Source organism: Megalobrama amblycephala, linkage group LG11 (assembly GCF_018812025.1).
Source record: "Megalobrama amblycephala isolate DHTTF-2021 linkage group LG11, ASM1881202v1, whole genome shotgun sequence".
Taxonomy (NCBI): domain Eukaryota; kingdom Metazoa; phylum Chordata; class Actinopteri; order Cypriniformes; family Xenocyprididae; genus Megalobrama; species Megalobrama amblycephala.
In genome coordinates this window covers 13083391-13098411 of record NC_063054.1, presented here as the reverse complement: position 1 = coordinate 13098411, position 15021 = coordinate 13083391, and the positions used below count along the sequence as shown (strand labels likewise).

Here is a 15021-nt window from a genome sequence, read left to right as displayed (position 1 = left end):
ATAAACAGTCTGAAACAATTGTGAACAATAGTTTCACATAAAGACAAACACAACAAGGATAACACACACAACACTGTAAACACACAACATAAAATAACCTAAATAACAAAATAACAAAAATAGAATATAAAATGCAAAAACACCTTGATAAACACAATAGCAAAATAAGAGAACTATTAGAACTACTTAAATAAAATAATTATATATAATTATATATATTTAATATAACAGTTCTTTCTGGTTCTTGAATCTGATTGGCTGAGAGCCGTGTGATATTCTAGTGATAACAGCACTCCTTTTCACTGTTTGTATCACTCCGCTAAAAGCGACTGTCATGGCGGCCGAGCAAATTCACCATATTTTTTCACAAATACTACATTTGTTGTACCACAGAGAGTTTTTTTAGGTGAGAATAGAGTTGTTTAGACCTGAAATATGTGACTCATATTTAATCATAGCGTCTATTTTACAATTCGTTCAGACATTTTCGAGAGATGCAGCTGTTATTTAGTACTCGTGTACATGCTGAAAAGATTTGCAGCTGGCTCTTATAGTGGTTAAACATGAGAAATAATTCATTTTAGGTACATAAAACGGGCAATCTTTGGTCTTTTCTTAATTTATTACTTGTTCCTGAGCAAATCGAATTGGACTATGTTAAATTTAATAATCTAATATTAAAGGCCCACTGTGATAACATTGTTGACGTAATTTCAACTGAAACAGGAAGACAGGATGAGACATATCATACAGCTCCTCCCCTTTTTTAAAATAGCAAATAGCGTTTTGTTTATCACAGCTTGGCCAGAGTCGTTGAGCTTGGTAAGTTGAGGGAACCAATTTCATTTTCTCAAATGCAATTTGTCATTCATTGTGCAATTACAATTTTCAAACTTTTTGTTGTTACTCATGAGCTACTTAGAAGAAGATTGGAGATCTCCACACATCTTGGATCCATGGACGAATAACATTCCCATCTCATATCCCTGGTGATGACAGCATTTGTGATTTCAAAAATTTGGAATCTTAGAGGTATTATTCTTATTAAATCTAGAAAATTACCTATAAACAAAATGGAGTGACCAATATTGTTGCTTTTCTAGCCATAACTTTCTCTTTGGACACTGTGTGCCCTATTTCCCTTTTTGCCAAAGAACTCTACATAGTCAAAAATCTATTTATGTCTTTACCCCTAGTTGGTTAATGTAATAGCCCTCACTATGCCTAATCCAGACAGTTTTAACTGACTGAGTCAAACTCCCACTTCTGTGAATGAACTTCCTTTTCTTTCATTAAGATGTACAGAAAGGCTGGACTGGTACCAAGTGAAAGCAGATTCAGAATGTTAGTTTAACAGAGAATACAAAGAACTGCTGTGAGACCAGTGAATTAATCAAAAGGAATCAAATTAATATTATTCCTTTTGATTAATTCACTGGTCTCACAGCAGTTCTTCCTTGTGGGTGGAAAGGAAGTCCTTCTGTGTTCTGTGTGGATCATCAGTCAGTTGAGCTTGTTGGGCTGTTGCATTGGTTTTTTTAGCCAGTGATGCAGTCAAAGGCCTGGTGTTGTGATACATGGGCTCCATTGTTTCCCTGTCTCTCAGATAGTCTGGCTTGTGATCGATCCTGCCAAAATTGTTCATAGAAATTGTTCATAGGAAGTCTCAAGTAAAAGTTTCACCTTTTCCTGCATCGTATCAGTCCTCTCCATGCTTAACTTAATCTTTCAGGAAGGGAGCTGAAGGCCCATCAGCCACTTCCTCTTCTTCTCTCTGCAGTTATCTTGTCGAATAGACTTCAGTCTATTTGCTCCCATTTGTCAAGGCGGCTGTTTCAGAAGCTGCCTGGTCTGAAATGTGAACACTCAAGAGAACCGCATAATTCAAATTAAACCTACAGCTCTTTATTTAAATTCCATGTTTTCATAACAATAGTCAATGTCCTGTAATTCCAAAAGTCTCATCTTGTTAACACAACAGTAGTTCCTCATTCTATTAATAAGCTTAGTTCTTCTTTGCAGGAAAAAGCAAGCAGATCCTTCATTGCAAAATGCAGAAAAAAAGCAGTAAACTTCTCTAATTAATATACAGTATGGTATAATGTATTAGCAAAGAATTCTTTGTCTTTTCTCTTTGCTAGAAACTAAAATTACTTTAAAGGTGCCATCGAACGTTTTTTTACAAGATGTAATATAAGTCTAAGGTGTCCCCTGAATGTGTCTGTGAAGTTGCAGCTCAAAATACCCCATAGATTTTTTTAAATTAATTTTTTTAACTGCCAATTTTGAGGCATAATTAGAAATGCGCTGATTCATGCTGTGGCCCCTTTAAATCGTGCACTCTCCGCCCCCTCCTGAGCTCTCGACTCTGCATAAACAAAGTTCACACAGCTAATATAACCCTCAAAATGGATCTTTACAAAGTCTTCGTCATGCAGCATGTCTAATCGCGTAAGTATTGTATTTATTTGGATGTTTACATTTGATTCTGAATGAGTTTGATAGTGCTCCGTGGCTAACGGCTAATGCTACACTGTTAGAGAGATTTTTAAAGAATGAAGTTGTGTTTATGAATTATACAGACTGCAAATGTTTAAAAATGAAAATAGCGACGGCTCTTGTCTCTGTGAATACAGTAATTAACGATGGTAACTTTAACCACATTTAACAGTACATTAGCAACATGCTAACGAAACATTTAGAAAGACAGTTTACAAATATCATTAAAAATATCATGTTATCATGGATTTTGTCAGTTATTATTGCGCCATCTGCCATTTTTCACTGTTGTCCTTGCTTGCTTACCTAGTCTGATGATTCAGCTGTGCACATCCAGACGTTAATACGGCTGCCCTTGTGTAATGCCTCGATCATGGGCTGGCATATGCAAATATTGGGGGCGTACACCCCGACTGTTACGTAACAGTCGGTGTTATGTTGAGATTCGCCTGTTCTTCGGAGGTCTTTTAAACAAATGAGATTTATATAGGAAGGAGGAAACAATGGAGTTTGAGACTCACTGTATGTCATTTACATGCACTGAACTCTTGTTATTCAACTATGCCGAGGTAAATTCAATTTTCAATTCGATGGCACCTTTTAGATGTCTGTTATGTGCCCGTTCAAATCATAATTTATATTTAACTCGGTCACCCAATCTTGTTCTCATTCAACACAACGCACAAAGCTTATCTTAGTTAACAAAAACCAAAATCTAGTCATATCTGCAATGGTTCAGCTTTTCATACTGTCTCTCAGGGATAATGGGATAACATTCCAGATGTCTTCAGATACAGTGTATGATATTTAAACACGCACTTATTATCTTACTATTTATTCATCTTTTTAGACCTATTTCTTGATTTTATGTAACCAATCTGAGCCAATACTTATAAAAATATTACCTATAAAAGTTTCTCCACAACTCAAAATTTCATAATTCTCACAGAGTGCTCCACAGGTGCATATTCCTATCATTTATACTTTTTTAAAAATTTCAGCATTCATTTATTTATTTCAGAATGTAACTATATTGATCTATTAATTATATTCAACTCATTCAACATTTCTTTCTTAATCAGAATAAAAGTCTTATTCAAACAAAGAGCAAGTTGCTACATCATCTCAGGGCATTTCCCCTTCCCGAATCTGGTGAAGCTGCTATCACTACCAACCCAAATTTGCAGGCGAGTGTCAGGTCTCTAGTATCTATACACAGGATCATTAACACTAACTCAGAATTACTGTCTCACCCTGAGCACAGGTCTTTAGTCGTCCAACACTATCACTGCCTTAATTGTGATCATATGAGCATAGAATCTTTAGCACTTCTAATTCCAGCATACATGACAAGTTGCTCCATCACACAGTTTACAGTGAAATCAAGCTACGAATAGCTTACTTAAAGTACTTTTAACATCAAAGCATTTCAATAATTCAGTGTTTCTTTTGACATTTACGTCAGACTCATTTTTGTTTGTGTTAATTTAAATGCTGCATACCTTAGTCGACCTAAAACCGAAAATTGTCCTATCATTTACTCATCTTCATGCCAAATTTCTAGTAATCCCGAAGACCTTGATTAGCTGGTTCAGGTGTGTTTAATTAGGGTTGGAAGCGAAACTCTCCAGGAGTTTGACACCTCCATTAGATGATCTATCATTAAGCATTTATCAACACAAGACTTCCAAAAAGGCACAACAAAACTGACTGGTTTATAATTTATTAATCAACAGTTAAATAATATTTTTAGACAAGGCACTTCATGTAAAGTGAGCTCTTAAAAAGGAGCAAGGTTTTAAAATGGCATCAGTCAGCCCATGTCTGCTTATCGTCATCGGTGTAGTCCAGGTATGGGCAACTTCAGTCCTGGAGGGCCACTGCCCAGCAGAGTTTAGCTCCAACCCTAATCAAACACACCTGAACCAGCTAATTAAGTTCTTTAGGATTAGTAAAAAGTTATAGGCAAGTGAGTTTTTATCAGGGATGGAGATAAACTCTGCAGGACACTGGCCCTCCAGGACCAGAGTTGCCCATCCCTGGTGTAGTCCATGTCTGCTCACCCTGAAGAGACCACTCTCATCTGCGAGAGTTAACGCTTTAGTTTCCAGATGGATCACAAGCTCCCGGTTTATATTACAATCAGTGTCCTGTGCAAGTTGTTCCAGCAGCCAGAACACATAGAAGGAATTCTGATAGCAGTTCCAATCCATCTGATGCTGCAGCTCCTCTCTGGACCTCTGCACAAGACAAAACCCAGATTAACTTATAGGCGAACATAATGATGGAAAAAAAATTGTAATGTATATAAATTAAAAACCATCTTCATTGAGTTTTACTGATTGCAAACGTGATACTCATTTTATACAACACTTATAAACAAGTAATTAATATCTAGCTTATGTTTCAGACAAAAAATGGATGTATATCCTCATTTTGACAGCTAGAATGTGTGCATGTTAATCTTGATTATTTTTGTGCTTTGTAACCATAAGAGTCTGATTTAGCCACTTGGGTAAAATATGAAGAAATGAAACTTGTAAAAATGAGTAATTTACTGGATTGATGTGCAGCTTAACTATAGACAACTATATATATATACATATATATATATATATATATATATATATATATATATATATATAAAATCCTATAAGCACGGTTGTAACCATGAATGTTTGCCAATAATGTTAAATTAGAAATAAATGTTCACATTAGAAAATAAATGTAAAAAATCATCTGCTGTAAATATTCATGATGAAACCTAAAATAATTGCAACTCCATGTGTTATATTCAAGTGATTTTATGTCAAAAGAGCAGCAGAAAGCATATAAAGTGTTCATGGCAACCACATACATTGAAAGCTGATTTCCTATGGTAGCTCTAAAAGGGTACCTAGAAGCATAGAAATAGATAAGCTTTAGCATAATTCATAGTAAGATGTAACATATTAGGACATCCTCAGCATCAGTTTGCAGCTTTTTGGCAGGTTAGGCTGGTTCAATCAGGGATTCTTGTGCAGGGTATGCAGAGAAATTCTTTCCAGAAGACCACACTGTAGACAATATCAGGGATTTTTTTAAAAACATGTTGCAGGAGTGGGGCAACAACAAAGAACTCCCTCTGATTGCCACCAGAGTTTGCCATCATCTGAGTACTGATTCCTTTTACAGACTTCGTTTCCCATCATCCCGTACCTGGCACTGATTAATCAAATATCAATAATCAAACAAATGCACAAAACTAATTAAAGAAAATGATTGAATTTATTAAGGATAAATGTAACAAGTGAAAGAGAGCATCTCTTTGGGGTGTCCAAAGGCTAAAATAACAAACAAAACAAATCTAGAAAGAAAAGGAGGGAGGGATTAAATAACCTAAGTAAACATAAAAATAAAATACATTTACCTTCCCTAACTCCCAAATGAAAAACAAAGTACAAACCAAGTTATCAAAATAAATAGGCAGGACACCCCTATGCTCCACGTTCTTGAAAGATAACTTTAGGAACAATTGAACATGATCAACAGGTTGTACAAAAGGCACACTTTCACTAGAAAGTAGCAAGTTTGATCATCGGCCAGAGGAGGGATCCGGGAGCTCTCAACCCAAATGCGGCCGAACCAAAAATGAGCTCCAAGTTGAACGCCAGGCAGCGTCCTTATGAAGACCACGCCTCTTCTGAACCGCCAATAGAGAGAGTGGACACCATCATTGGACAACCTATTAGAACACTGACAGAACAAAAGGGAAAAGAAAACAGACACATACCAAATACAAGAACGGAGGTCGTAACAGTGATAATACTGGATATGCAATAAAAGCTTAATCAATTAATGAAAATTTCACAGAAACAGTATTTTTCCACCAAAATTAAAGCTCGAACTGTAGTTTCCATCAAAATAAAAGCTCAAGGGTTAATCTCTTGCAAGTGAAGAAATTAGGACAAAAGTATTGTAATTTCCCTACAATGGCATAAAGTAAAATAGTCTCACAAAATCTTGTGGACAACACTCTATGGTCAATGAATGGCAATGTAACGACATAAGTGACAAAGATTACAAGCTGCTTTACTGATGTCTTTCCGCAGTTGAAAACGATTGAGCATTCACATGAAACGATACATTTAGGTGAAGTTGTATTCTTTCAACATACCTTCTGATGTTCATTCACAGGGTTGTCCACTCTTCACAAGGCTGTCTTGAATTTACTTGAAAATACTTCTTTTTATTTAGGGTTGCCACACTTCACAAGGCTGTCCCTATTTTTCTGAAAATCGCCAGCTTTTGTCTGTTGGTGGTCAGTTCTGAACCTCTGTTTTTCTGAGGAAAAACGCTCAGTGTTGGGTTCTTTTATTTTTTCAGACCAACCCACAGACAAGCGCAGCCTCCTTCACACACACTTTTTCTGAATGCCCCTCTCAAGCAAAATGCACTTCTGCATATAAATGCACATCTACGTATAACTACTTCTACGCATGCATCACTCCTGGAAATTGCTTCTCCTTTTTCTTTTACTTCAATTAATTTTATTTCAATTATCTTTCATTTAAGTTTGGTTCATTTTGGTGAAGTCTTAGGCAGTTACCACCCAGGCGCTATCTCAAGGGGCCACACAAAAGAAATATAAGCAAAATTGCTTACCTTATTTGTATGGTGTGCCTTTGTTTTGTAAAGCCTCGTGCCAGCACACACAAGTGGTCCCACGCCGACCACTTTCTAGCTCCTGGCTCAGGGCTTGCCAATTATGCTTGTGGCAAATTTGATGTCCTTTCAGTTCTGGTCTCAAAGAAAACTCTCAGAGTCAAATCTCCAGGTCCATGAAGCGTTGACTTTATTGTCAAGCAACAAAGTGAGATGCCAGCTGCACATCTGATCTTCTCACTTGTGACACACACTTTTATACAGTTTTAACCATTGATCTCATTTGCAGGTGCTCTTCTTCCTTTCTCGTTCCTGGTATCTCCCAAATACTCCCCAACATTTTCACCACAGTCACTTCATTAATTGGCTATCTTGTTCTCTTTGTAAGGGTGACTGACTGCTAACTAATCTTCATATTTTGACTTACTCCCTAATTGTGGAATTCTGCCAATTGATGGTCAACCCTTTCTAATAGGCAAACAAAATATTATAACATGGAACAATCAACATTCCCCAGAGACAAGAAGCCTACATGTGACACCTTTAAATGATGGTCTTATTCATTTCCACAGCCACCTGTTGTCTAGTAGAAAAATACCAGCAAAATAAGCATAGTGGCCAAGCTAACTTTTCATATACATTTGACCTTTGTATTAAAATTCTACAATTGTTTTCTATAGGATAGATAAAATATTTCATAACCAGTTAGTTATTGTGCTGTACTGTTTTTCATGGGTAGATTTGTGTACTTCAAGTGATCAGATTATCAATACTGCATCACTGCAGAATGCTGTTTTCTGTGAGAACACAGAGGAACGCTCTTCCTGAGGACAAACAGAGACGAGCCAAGAAGACCTTTGAGGAGATGATGAACTACCTACCAGGTACCTCATAACAGCTGCAGTTATCGATTGTTTGTAACATGCCGTGTTTTAAAGTAGTGAAGGTCTGTAAAGTTTCAAAGAACAAAGTCATTCCAAAGGGAGTTATTTCATACATCAGTGCGCACTGTTTCTGATCTCCCTGAAATGCCGCCATTGTAGTCTTTAAGTTTTCCCGCCCAAGGCATATGTAAACTAAAGGGGCAAGGCCTGGTTGAGTTAGTAAGTAGTGTGCTGGTAGTGTCGCGGTTATGGTAAGGGACATGAACTTTCCGAAACACGCTTGAAGTTGTCCATTCACTAACACACTGGTCCAGCTGACCAGTCAGAGTGCTTTTCAGAATTATGGGCTTCAGACAAGAATTAAACAGGGGTGTGTTTCCCATACAACAATGTAACTTATTATCTACCATAGCATGATGCATCCTTGGAGAAACTAACCAACTAGTCACAACTGTTTCCTGAAACTGTACTAACCAGACTGTCCTCCAAAAAAAACCAAAACAACAATAACAAAAAAAACGACCCTATAGGTCAATTTTTAAGCACCTTATTATGACCTATATTTACGTTTTAAAGTCATGCGCCTTCTAGCTGGCGTAAAAATAATGACAGTGTTGTATTACGTCTGCCATCATGAAATAAAGTATGACTGTCATTACAATCAAAATGCGTGTTCATTTAAATGCAATGTGTGGACTTTTTACACCATTTGTCCTATAGAGTGCCCCAGGGATGACGCATTTTTGTAGGCAAAACCTGGAAGCGAGTTAGCATTTTAGGACTTCTGGTTCCAACGCCATAAAGTTTTTTGAATGGGTTTTTGCTAAATCGCCTGAAATAAGGTCTGTGGTTAACAAAGCCTCTAAATACTTTCACGTTTTGATCTATGACATAAAACCACCAGTTATAACCCACTTGTGATTTTTTAAACGTTTACTGTGTCTTAAAATCGGCGGTTGCTAACAAATTGCTAAAAGGGACTACTTCCTTTGGCGGGGACTTTAGACGTCATCATGACAAACAGGACATTTGGACAGCATTTCTCATGAAAAAGTGGATAAGTATTCATACACAGAGCAGATCATAATCAGTGAGCATGTTTTTAAATAGAGTTGTTTTCTAAATAAAGTTTGAGGATGCTTGGTGGTGACAACGTTGATCTGCGACCATGGTGTGCTGTAGTCCGTTTATAGCCTACTGTTAGCTTTTTATATCTGACGACTTTATTTAGGCTTCAAAATGTATAAATGTTGTGTTAACTTGTAAAGATTATCTTGATAGACAAAACGTGAAAGTGTCATAACCCTTTGTTAAACACAGAGCTTATTTTCTGCGATTTTCCAAAAGTCTATGGGAAAAATTAATAGGCTTTCAGTCGAGGGAACCGTGCGCCGCTAACTTCCGGGTTGGCCTACAAAAACGCGTCATCCCTGGGGCACTCTATTTCCATTAACAAAACTACGACTACACCCACCCCACCCTTAGTGATTTATAGTGCATATAATTTATGAGCACATGCGTTCCCTGGGATCGAACTCACGATCGCATGATCACATAACTGCCTATTTTTATGCTGCGTTCACACCATCTCGTATTTACCAGAATCTTGAGATGACAACACGTGACGTGACGTCGTCGGAACTGTTCACGTCCTTGGACTATGAAGCAAAGTATGAGGGCATCAAGATGCTTTTCCAATGCCATTCAGCAGCCACTGCTAAACAAACAGGTACAAACTGCCAAATGTTTATCTAAGGTAGCTACTGATGTCATTTCCTCACATGCTCCTACTTTCTGCTAATTGTGCTGTTTCTCTTTCAGCGGTCACTACCTCTCATTTACAAATAGCTAGATGACGTATGTGTTGCTTAATATCGCTGTCCAGGAGCTATTCCCAGAGCTTAGTAAGGTAACGCTCTTCTATACCATAGTCACGCTCTGACAAAGAGCCGCTCATGATGTTTATTAATGGAGCTTCTGCTGTTTTGTCTTTTGTAGAATCAGAAGGCAGGTCTCTCTGTCTCCACTAGGAGGATGTAAAACATTATCAGAGTCTCAACATCAACATTTTAAAGCATTTTATTGCACTACTAAAATACAATTATTTATTGACGTGTATGCCATGATTATTTCATTGAATCATTGGATCCCTGCCTTATTTTTCCACTTTTGTTTAAATTGTAACAGCATTACAACATCAGGAGTTTGGATTAAGAAATCAACTTCATTCAACCCACATAATGTCATTATCAATATGAGAAAATCCATCAGACCATTTTAAACTATTTTTACGTTCTAGATTGTCCCCCCTAAGACATTAAAAAAGACACAAAATACAGAAACAAGTAAAAAACATTCAAAAATATAACAGACATTTCATAGTGTCATACAGTTAAGAATAACTGTGTGCAGAATAAAAAGGCTTTTTTGTAAATGTTCCGGCTTTGCTGTCAGTAAATAAAAATGTAATATATCCAGCTCTTTTGTCCCTAGTCATATGTTTTAGAATGAATAAAATTGTTTTAAAAGCATGTGATCTACTCTGGTTTAAAGGTGCTCTAAGTGATCCTGGGTGGAGTAACTTCCTGTTGATGTTCGAAGTGTTGTCAAACAAAACAGAGGCTAGCTAGACCCTCCCTCCTCCTCCTCCCCTCCGTGCTTCCTGAAACAGTCATGAACGCGCATTTAAAATCATTCTTGTCGGTTATTGGCTGGAACATGTTTATTATGTTTCATGGTCCAGGCTGCACCAGGTAGTTTTTGTTGCTGTTTTTGGAGCTTGTGGTGACTACAGAGACCGCGTTTTTTTACAGTGTGTTCAGGGGGACAGGCAGCTAGCGGATAGTGAAGAGATGTTTGCTGTATGTGACAAAAAATGTTTTGGCCTAAAAACGCGTGACATCACTTAGAGCACCTTTAAACAAATGCTTTATAGGAACGTGAATAACAACTCAAGAAGGTGGTGATTTCTTGCCAGACAAACCACTGTCTATAATCGTCACAAGTTGTGCTAATTAAATGTAACTGTCATCAAGAAACATGACAAAATAAATAACCCTACCAGAGAAGAATCTTACGAAAAGATGTACAGACCATAATTAAGAAAAAATATGAAATTATATTATTTGAAGGAATTATTTAATATTTTAGGACTATCAATATATCTTTCTTTCTTTTTTTAACAATTAAGCCCAACTCAATTAAAAAAAAAAAAAAAAAAAAATGTATTACTGAAATACAAAATGATTAAAAAAAAACAAACAAAAAAACATCTGGCTAAGAAAGTCAGCGTGAATTAAATCATACTATCATGACGTATTTCTATTTTACTCCTAAGACTTATTTTTCACATAGTAATAATGAGAATATGGGGTTAAATGTGCTGAAAAATTACAAAAATATTTTAATGGACCTAAAATAGGTATTTTTTAAGCAAAACATTTCTTTGTGAGGTTTTTCATAGTATACCCTCTTATGAATTCTATGACTTTTATCTATAAAGAGGTGTAGAAAATGCCTGTATAGAAGATCTCTGTATTGCTCTAAAAAGAACTTGTGTAACAAGATAAGTGACTTTCTTTTATCCTTACTAGATCACAGTGTTAACTGTCAGTTAAACTGAGCTGTTCACTTCTATAAAGGTAACTAATCTTTGGGTTAAAGATTTCTTTTTTTCCTCTGACTGTACAATTACACACAAATGGCTACATGTTGTTACACAAGTACATTAAAAATAATCTCACTGGCTATACAATCATGACCCAGAGAGCCCACACTAGCAGAATGGTGGACATGTATCCTCGATGTCCAATGCAAGAGCTGGAAAATTGAATACGTCCTTCCAAAACTGGATGAACTCTCTTTCTCTCTGAGATGTAGCTGGCAACAACTGCTATATCCAGGTCACCTGTGGAATACAGTACATGCAGTAGTATATTGTAATACTAAGTATTTGGTGAAATGCGCAGTTACATTAAGTACATAATGACTTACCACTGTCATGTTTGAGTTTCTGGTCTTTAATCATAGAGTATCCATCTCCTCCGTCCACTAGGTAAGAGGGCAGCACCACTTTATACACCTTCTTGGGGTTGAGTGGTTCATAACGGGGCACTCGACACTCAGTGCAGAGCACATTCACACTTTTAACACGATTTCCTTGTGGTTTTGATAAATCATACACCAGCTGAAAACCTGCAGAGGAATTATAAGCAGTTACATTGCTTCAGCTGAATTAACGTGCAATTCATATGGACTAGATTTATGATGGTTTTATGTAATTTTGAAAGCTTGACAACACTTGACAATGATATTCCAGTACTCAAATTGAGGGGGATTATTGTTCTAAACAATTTACAAGAAGTTCACAATGTACAGTAAGCATACCTGACACCTGTAGGAATTCTCCAGAGTTTCCTCCATATCTTCGGACTGAGTGCTCAAAGACTTCTCGCAGTGTAGATCCATTCATTTGGACCAGGTCAAATGTACCTCCAAATGGCAACACAGCAATCAGGTCCTCCATTGTGATAGAACCTTCAATAGAAACATGCATTAGGACTGTTTCAATATTATTTCTAACATGCACTGGAGTTGTGCTTACAGGTAGGGTAAGTAATTTTCGGAGAGGCTAGCAATAGCGAGCTAGCTTTGAAAGCATAAGATCCCACCCTCCCTTCAGAGCTGTACGAACATTTTTATGGTCCAACGCCTTCCGCAGACGATATAAATACATATAAATACATTTAGACCACTTAACTTAGTTGTTGCTATCGGGATGTGAAGAGATTTTCAACCAGCATTACAAAAATGTTTTTGAGGCAAATCACCTACCCTGCCTTGAAGATTTTGAATAACAGTACCATTTCTGTTCCGCTCATCAATAGGTGATCGAATGGCTCCGCCGTTCAGAATACAAGAGCTGACATGGTTCCACTGGATTTCATCCGCATATTTAATATTATTATGGACCTGAAATAATAATAATTATTTAATTTGCCATTTACTTTGAATTTCTTTTTTCACTTTCCCACTGGTTCAAATGTGGGGGTTGCCACCTTATATTAACATCTGTTTCTGGTGATTTAAATCACAAGTGGTCAGACAAGACAGATGTTAATAACAGGTGCAAACAGATTTGCATTCCAAATATTTAGTGGTCTGTCACTGCAGTGCATACTGAAGAAAGTGTTTGTTGTTTTAGCATGTGTGGCTTTTCTGGGTTTTTTTTCCCTTTGATGTTATTTTATTTTAAAGCTGCATGTTACTGGCAGAGTGGTTGACTGATGAGGTAAGTAGGCGGTCTCTACTACAAATGTGTTGTACATGCCTCCTGATGTGGTTTGGGTTATCACAAAACGCTTTGGACCTTTTACACCTAGATTTAGCTTAGATCACTTGAAACAAATGTTACTACCAGGTGTGAATGTGGCCTATAAGATTAACATCTGCCTTATCACTGAATACATTTGTAAGCATGGATTTTTGTTCATAATTTTTGCAAATGTAGTGTTTGTCCCATCTAGAGTAGCCCTTATGAAGAACAATATGCAAAATGATGCTATCAAAAAAAATTGCACCAAACTTTTAACAGCAAATTTATCTTTAAAATCTTAGACCTATTCACTCACCATGGCATCACAGATTAAATTTCCCAAATTACATTCACGAAATCGACATTCCTCAAAAGTTCCATTGAGATAGACAAGAGTCTGTCCTACATACTGAGCAGAGTAATTGGCCAGATTCTTCCTCCAATTGTCCACTTCAGCCTGAATATCTGGATCTAGACGAAGTCAGAGCACAGGTTGACAGGTTGAAACTGACATATCAAAAGAGCAATCCACAATGGCAATGCATCACATCTGATAGGTACAGTATAGTACAGGGGTGTCCAGTCCTGCTCCTGGATGGCTAATGTCCAACCCGCTCCAACACACCACGGAAGTTTCTAGTAATCCTGTGAAGACCTTAGCTGGTTCAGGTGTGTTTGATTCGGGTTGGAGCTAAACTCAAAAGGACAGTGGCCCTCCAAGAACAGGACTGGACATGCCTATTGAAGTACACTGTTAAACCTTGCTGTAAAAAAAACGGCCAAATTCTGACAGTAACAAACCATTTTCCATTAAAACAGTAATATACTGTAGAAAACAATGCATTCTGGGTAATATTTATCATTTTCGAGTGAGTAGCCTACAAGAATATACTGTGAGTTAACAGCGCTCAAAGTTGACACTCAGAGGCTATGTTCCAAGTCATATCATTAGTTCACTAATATAGTACACTTGACAGAGTTAATTAATAGAAGTGAGTGAATTCAGACACTGATGAACACCTGATAAGCAGAATCACTGAAGGACAGAGAAACAAGACCAGAAAAAAGAGAAGAGACGAGCAGAAAGACAAGAACTACAACTGACTTCAGCCACACTGAGTGTGAAACCAGTTTACAAACCAGTTTGACTTTATTCCTTTCACACATGTACAGAAGTTCTTGTTGAGAATTAACATATTTGGATGTTGATTGTTTTATTGAAAATAAAATGTATTGAAGTTTGCAGTCACCATCGTGGTGACCAGTGTCTGCTTTAGTTGGCCTCTTGACTCTTTAACATTAGCTTTCTCTGGCTGCTGTAACTGAGTGTTTATAAAACACATTTGTTATGGCAGGAAAAAGCCAACATGAAGTTGATCAGATTTTTTGGCTGTTGTGATGATGCTGTAATCATCTTGGACTTGTCTAATTCACTGATCTCTTTCTGTGTTTAGTCTGTGATTTAATGTGTATCTTATGTTTATTGATTATATTTTAGATTATATTATTGATTATATTTATTGATTCAACATAAGAACCAGCAATGTTTCAGTTATTTAGAAGAATATTGAAGTCATATAGTGCATAAAATATTTTGAGCTCATGCATAACTTGGACAGCAGAGACATCAACAGTCAGAATATGAATCTCAACAATAGTGACATTCAAAAGTTTAATGTC

General features: G+C 36.9%; 1 protein-coding gene and 2 long non-coding RNA genes across 3 annotated transcripts in view; 2 read left to right on the top strand and 1 right to left on the bottom strand.

Annotated features, from left to right (window-relative positions):
- The first annotated feature begins 757 nt into the window (after positions 1-757).
- LOC125277733 lies at positions 758-9693 on the top strand. The gene is made up of 3 exons (XR_007186977.1): positions 758-1032; positions 7883-8027; positions 9630-9693. It is a non-coding gene; the product is annotated as an uncharacterized LOC125277733 (long non-coding RNA).
- Positions 9686-10647, top strand: LOC125277731. Its single transcript, XR_007186976.1, has 3 exons — positions 9686-9756; positions 9880-9936; positions 10026-10647. It is a non-coding gene; the product is annotated as an uncharacterized LOC125277731 (long non-coding RNA).
- Positions 10648-10831: 184 nt separating this feature from the next.
- The window catches only part of nt5e (5'-nucleotidase, ecto (CD73)), a 40227-nt gene continuing 36037 nt past the window's right edge, over positions 10832-15021 (bottom strand). The window contains 5 exon segments of the mRNA XM_048206205.1: positions 10832-11934; positions 12021-12221; positions 12414-12563; positions 12890-12998; positions 13658-13812. Of these exon segments, the coding sequence (XP_048062162.1) occupies positions 11774-11934; positions 12021-12221; positions 12414-12563; positions 12890-12998; positions 13658-13812 (776 nt within the window). The 3' untranslated portion in view covers positions 10832-11773.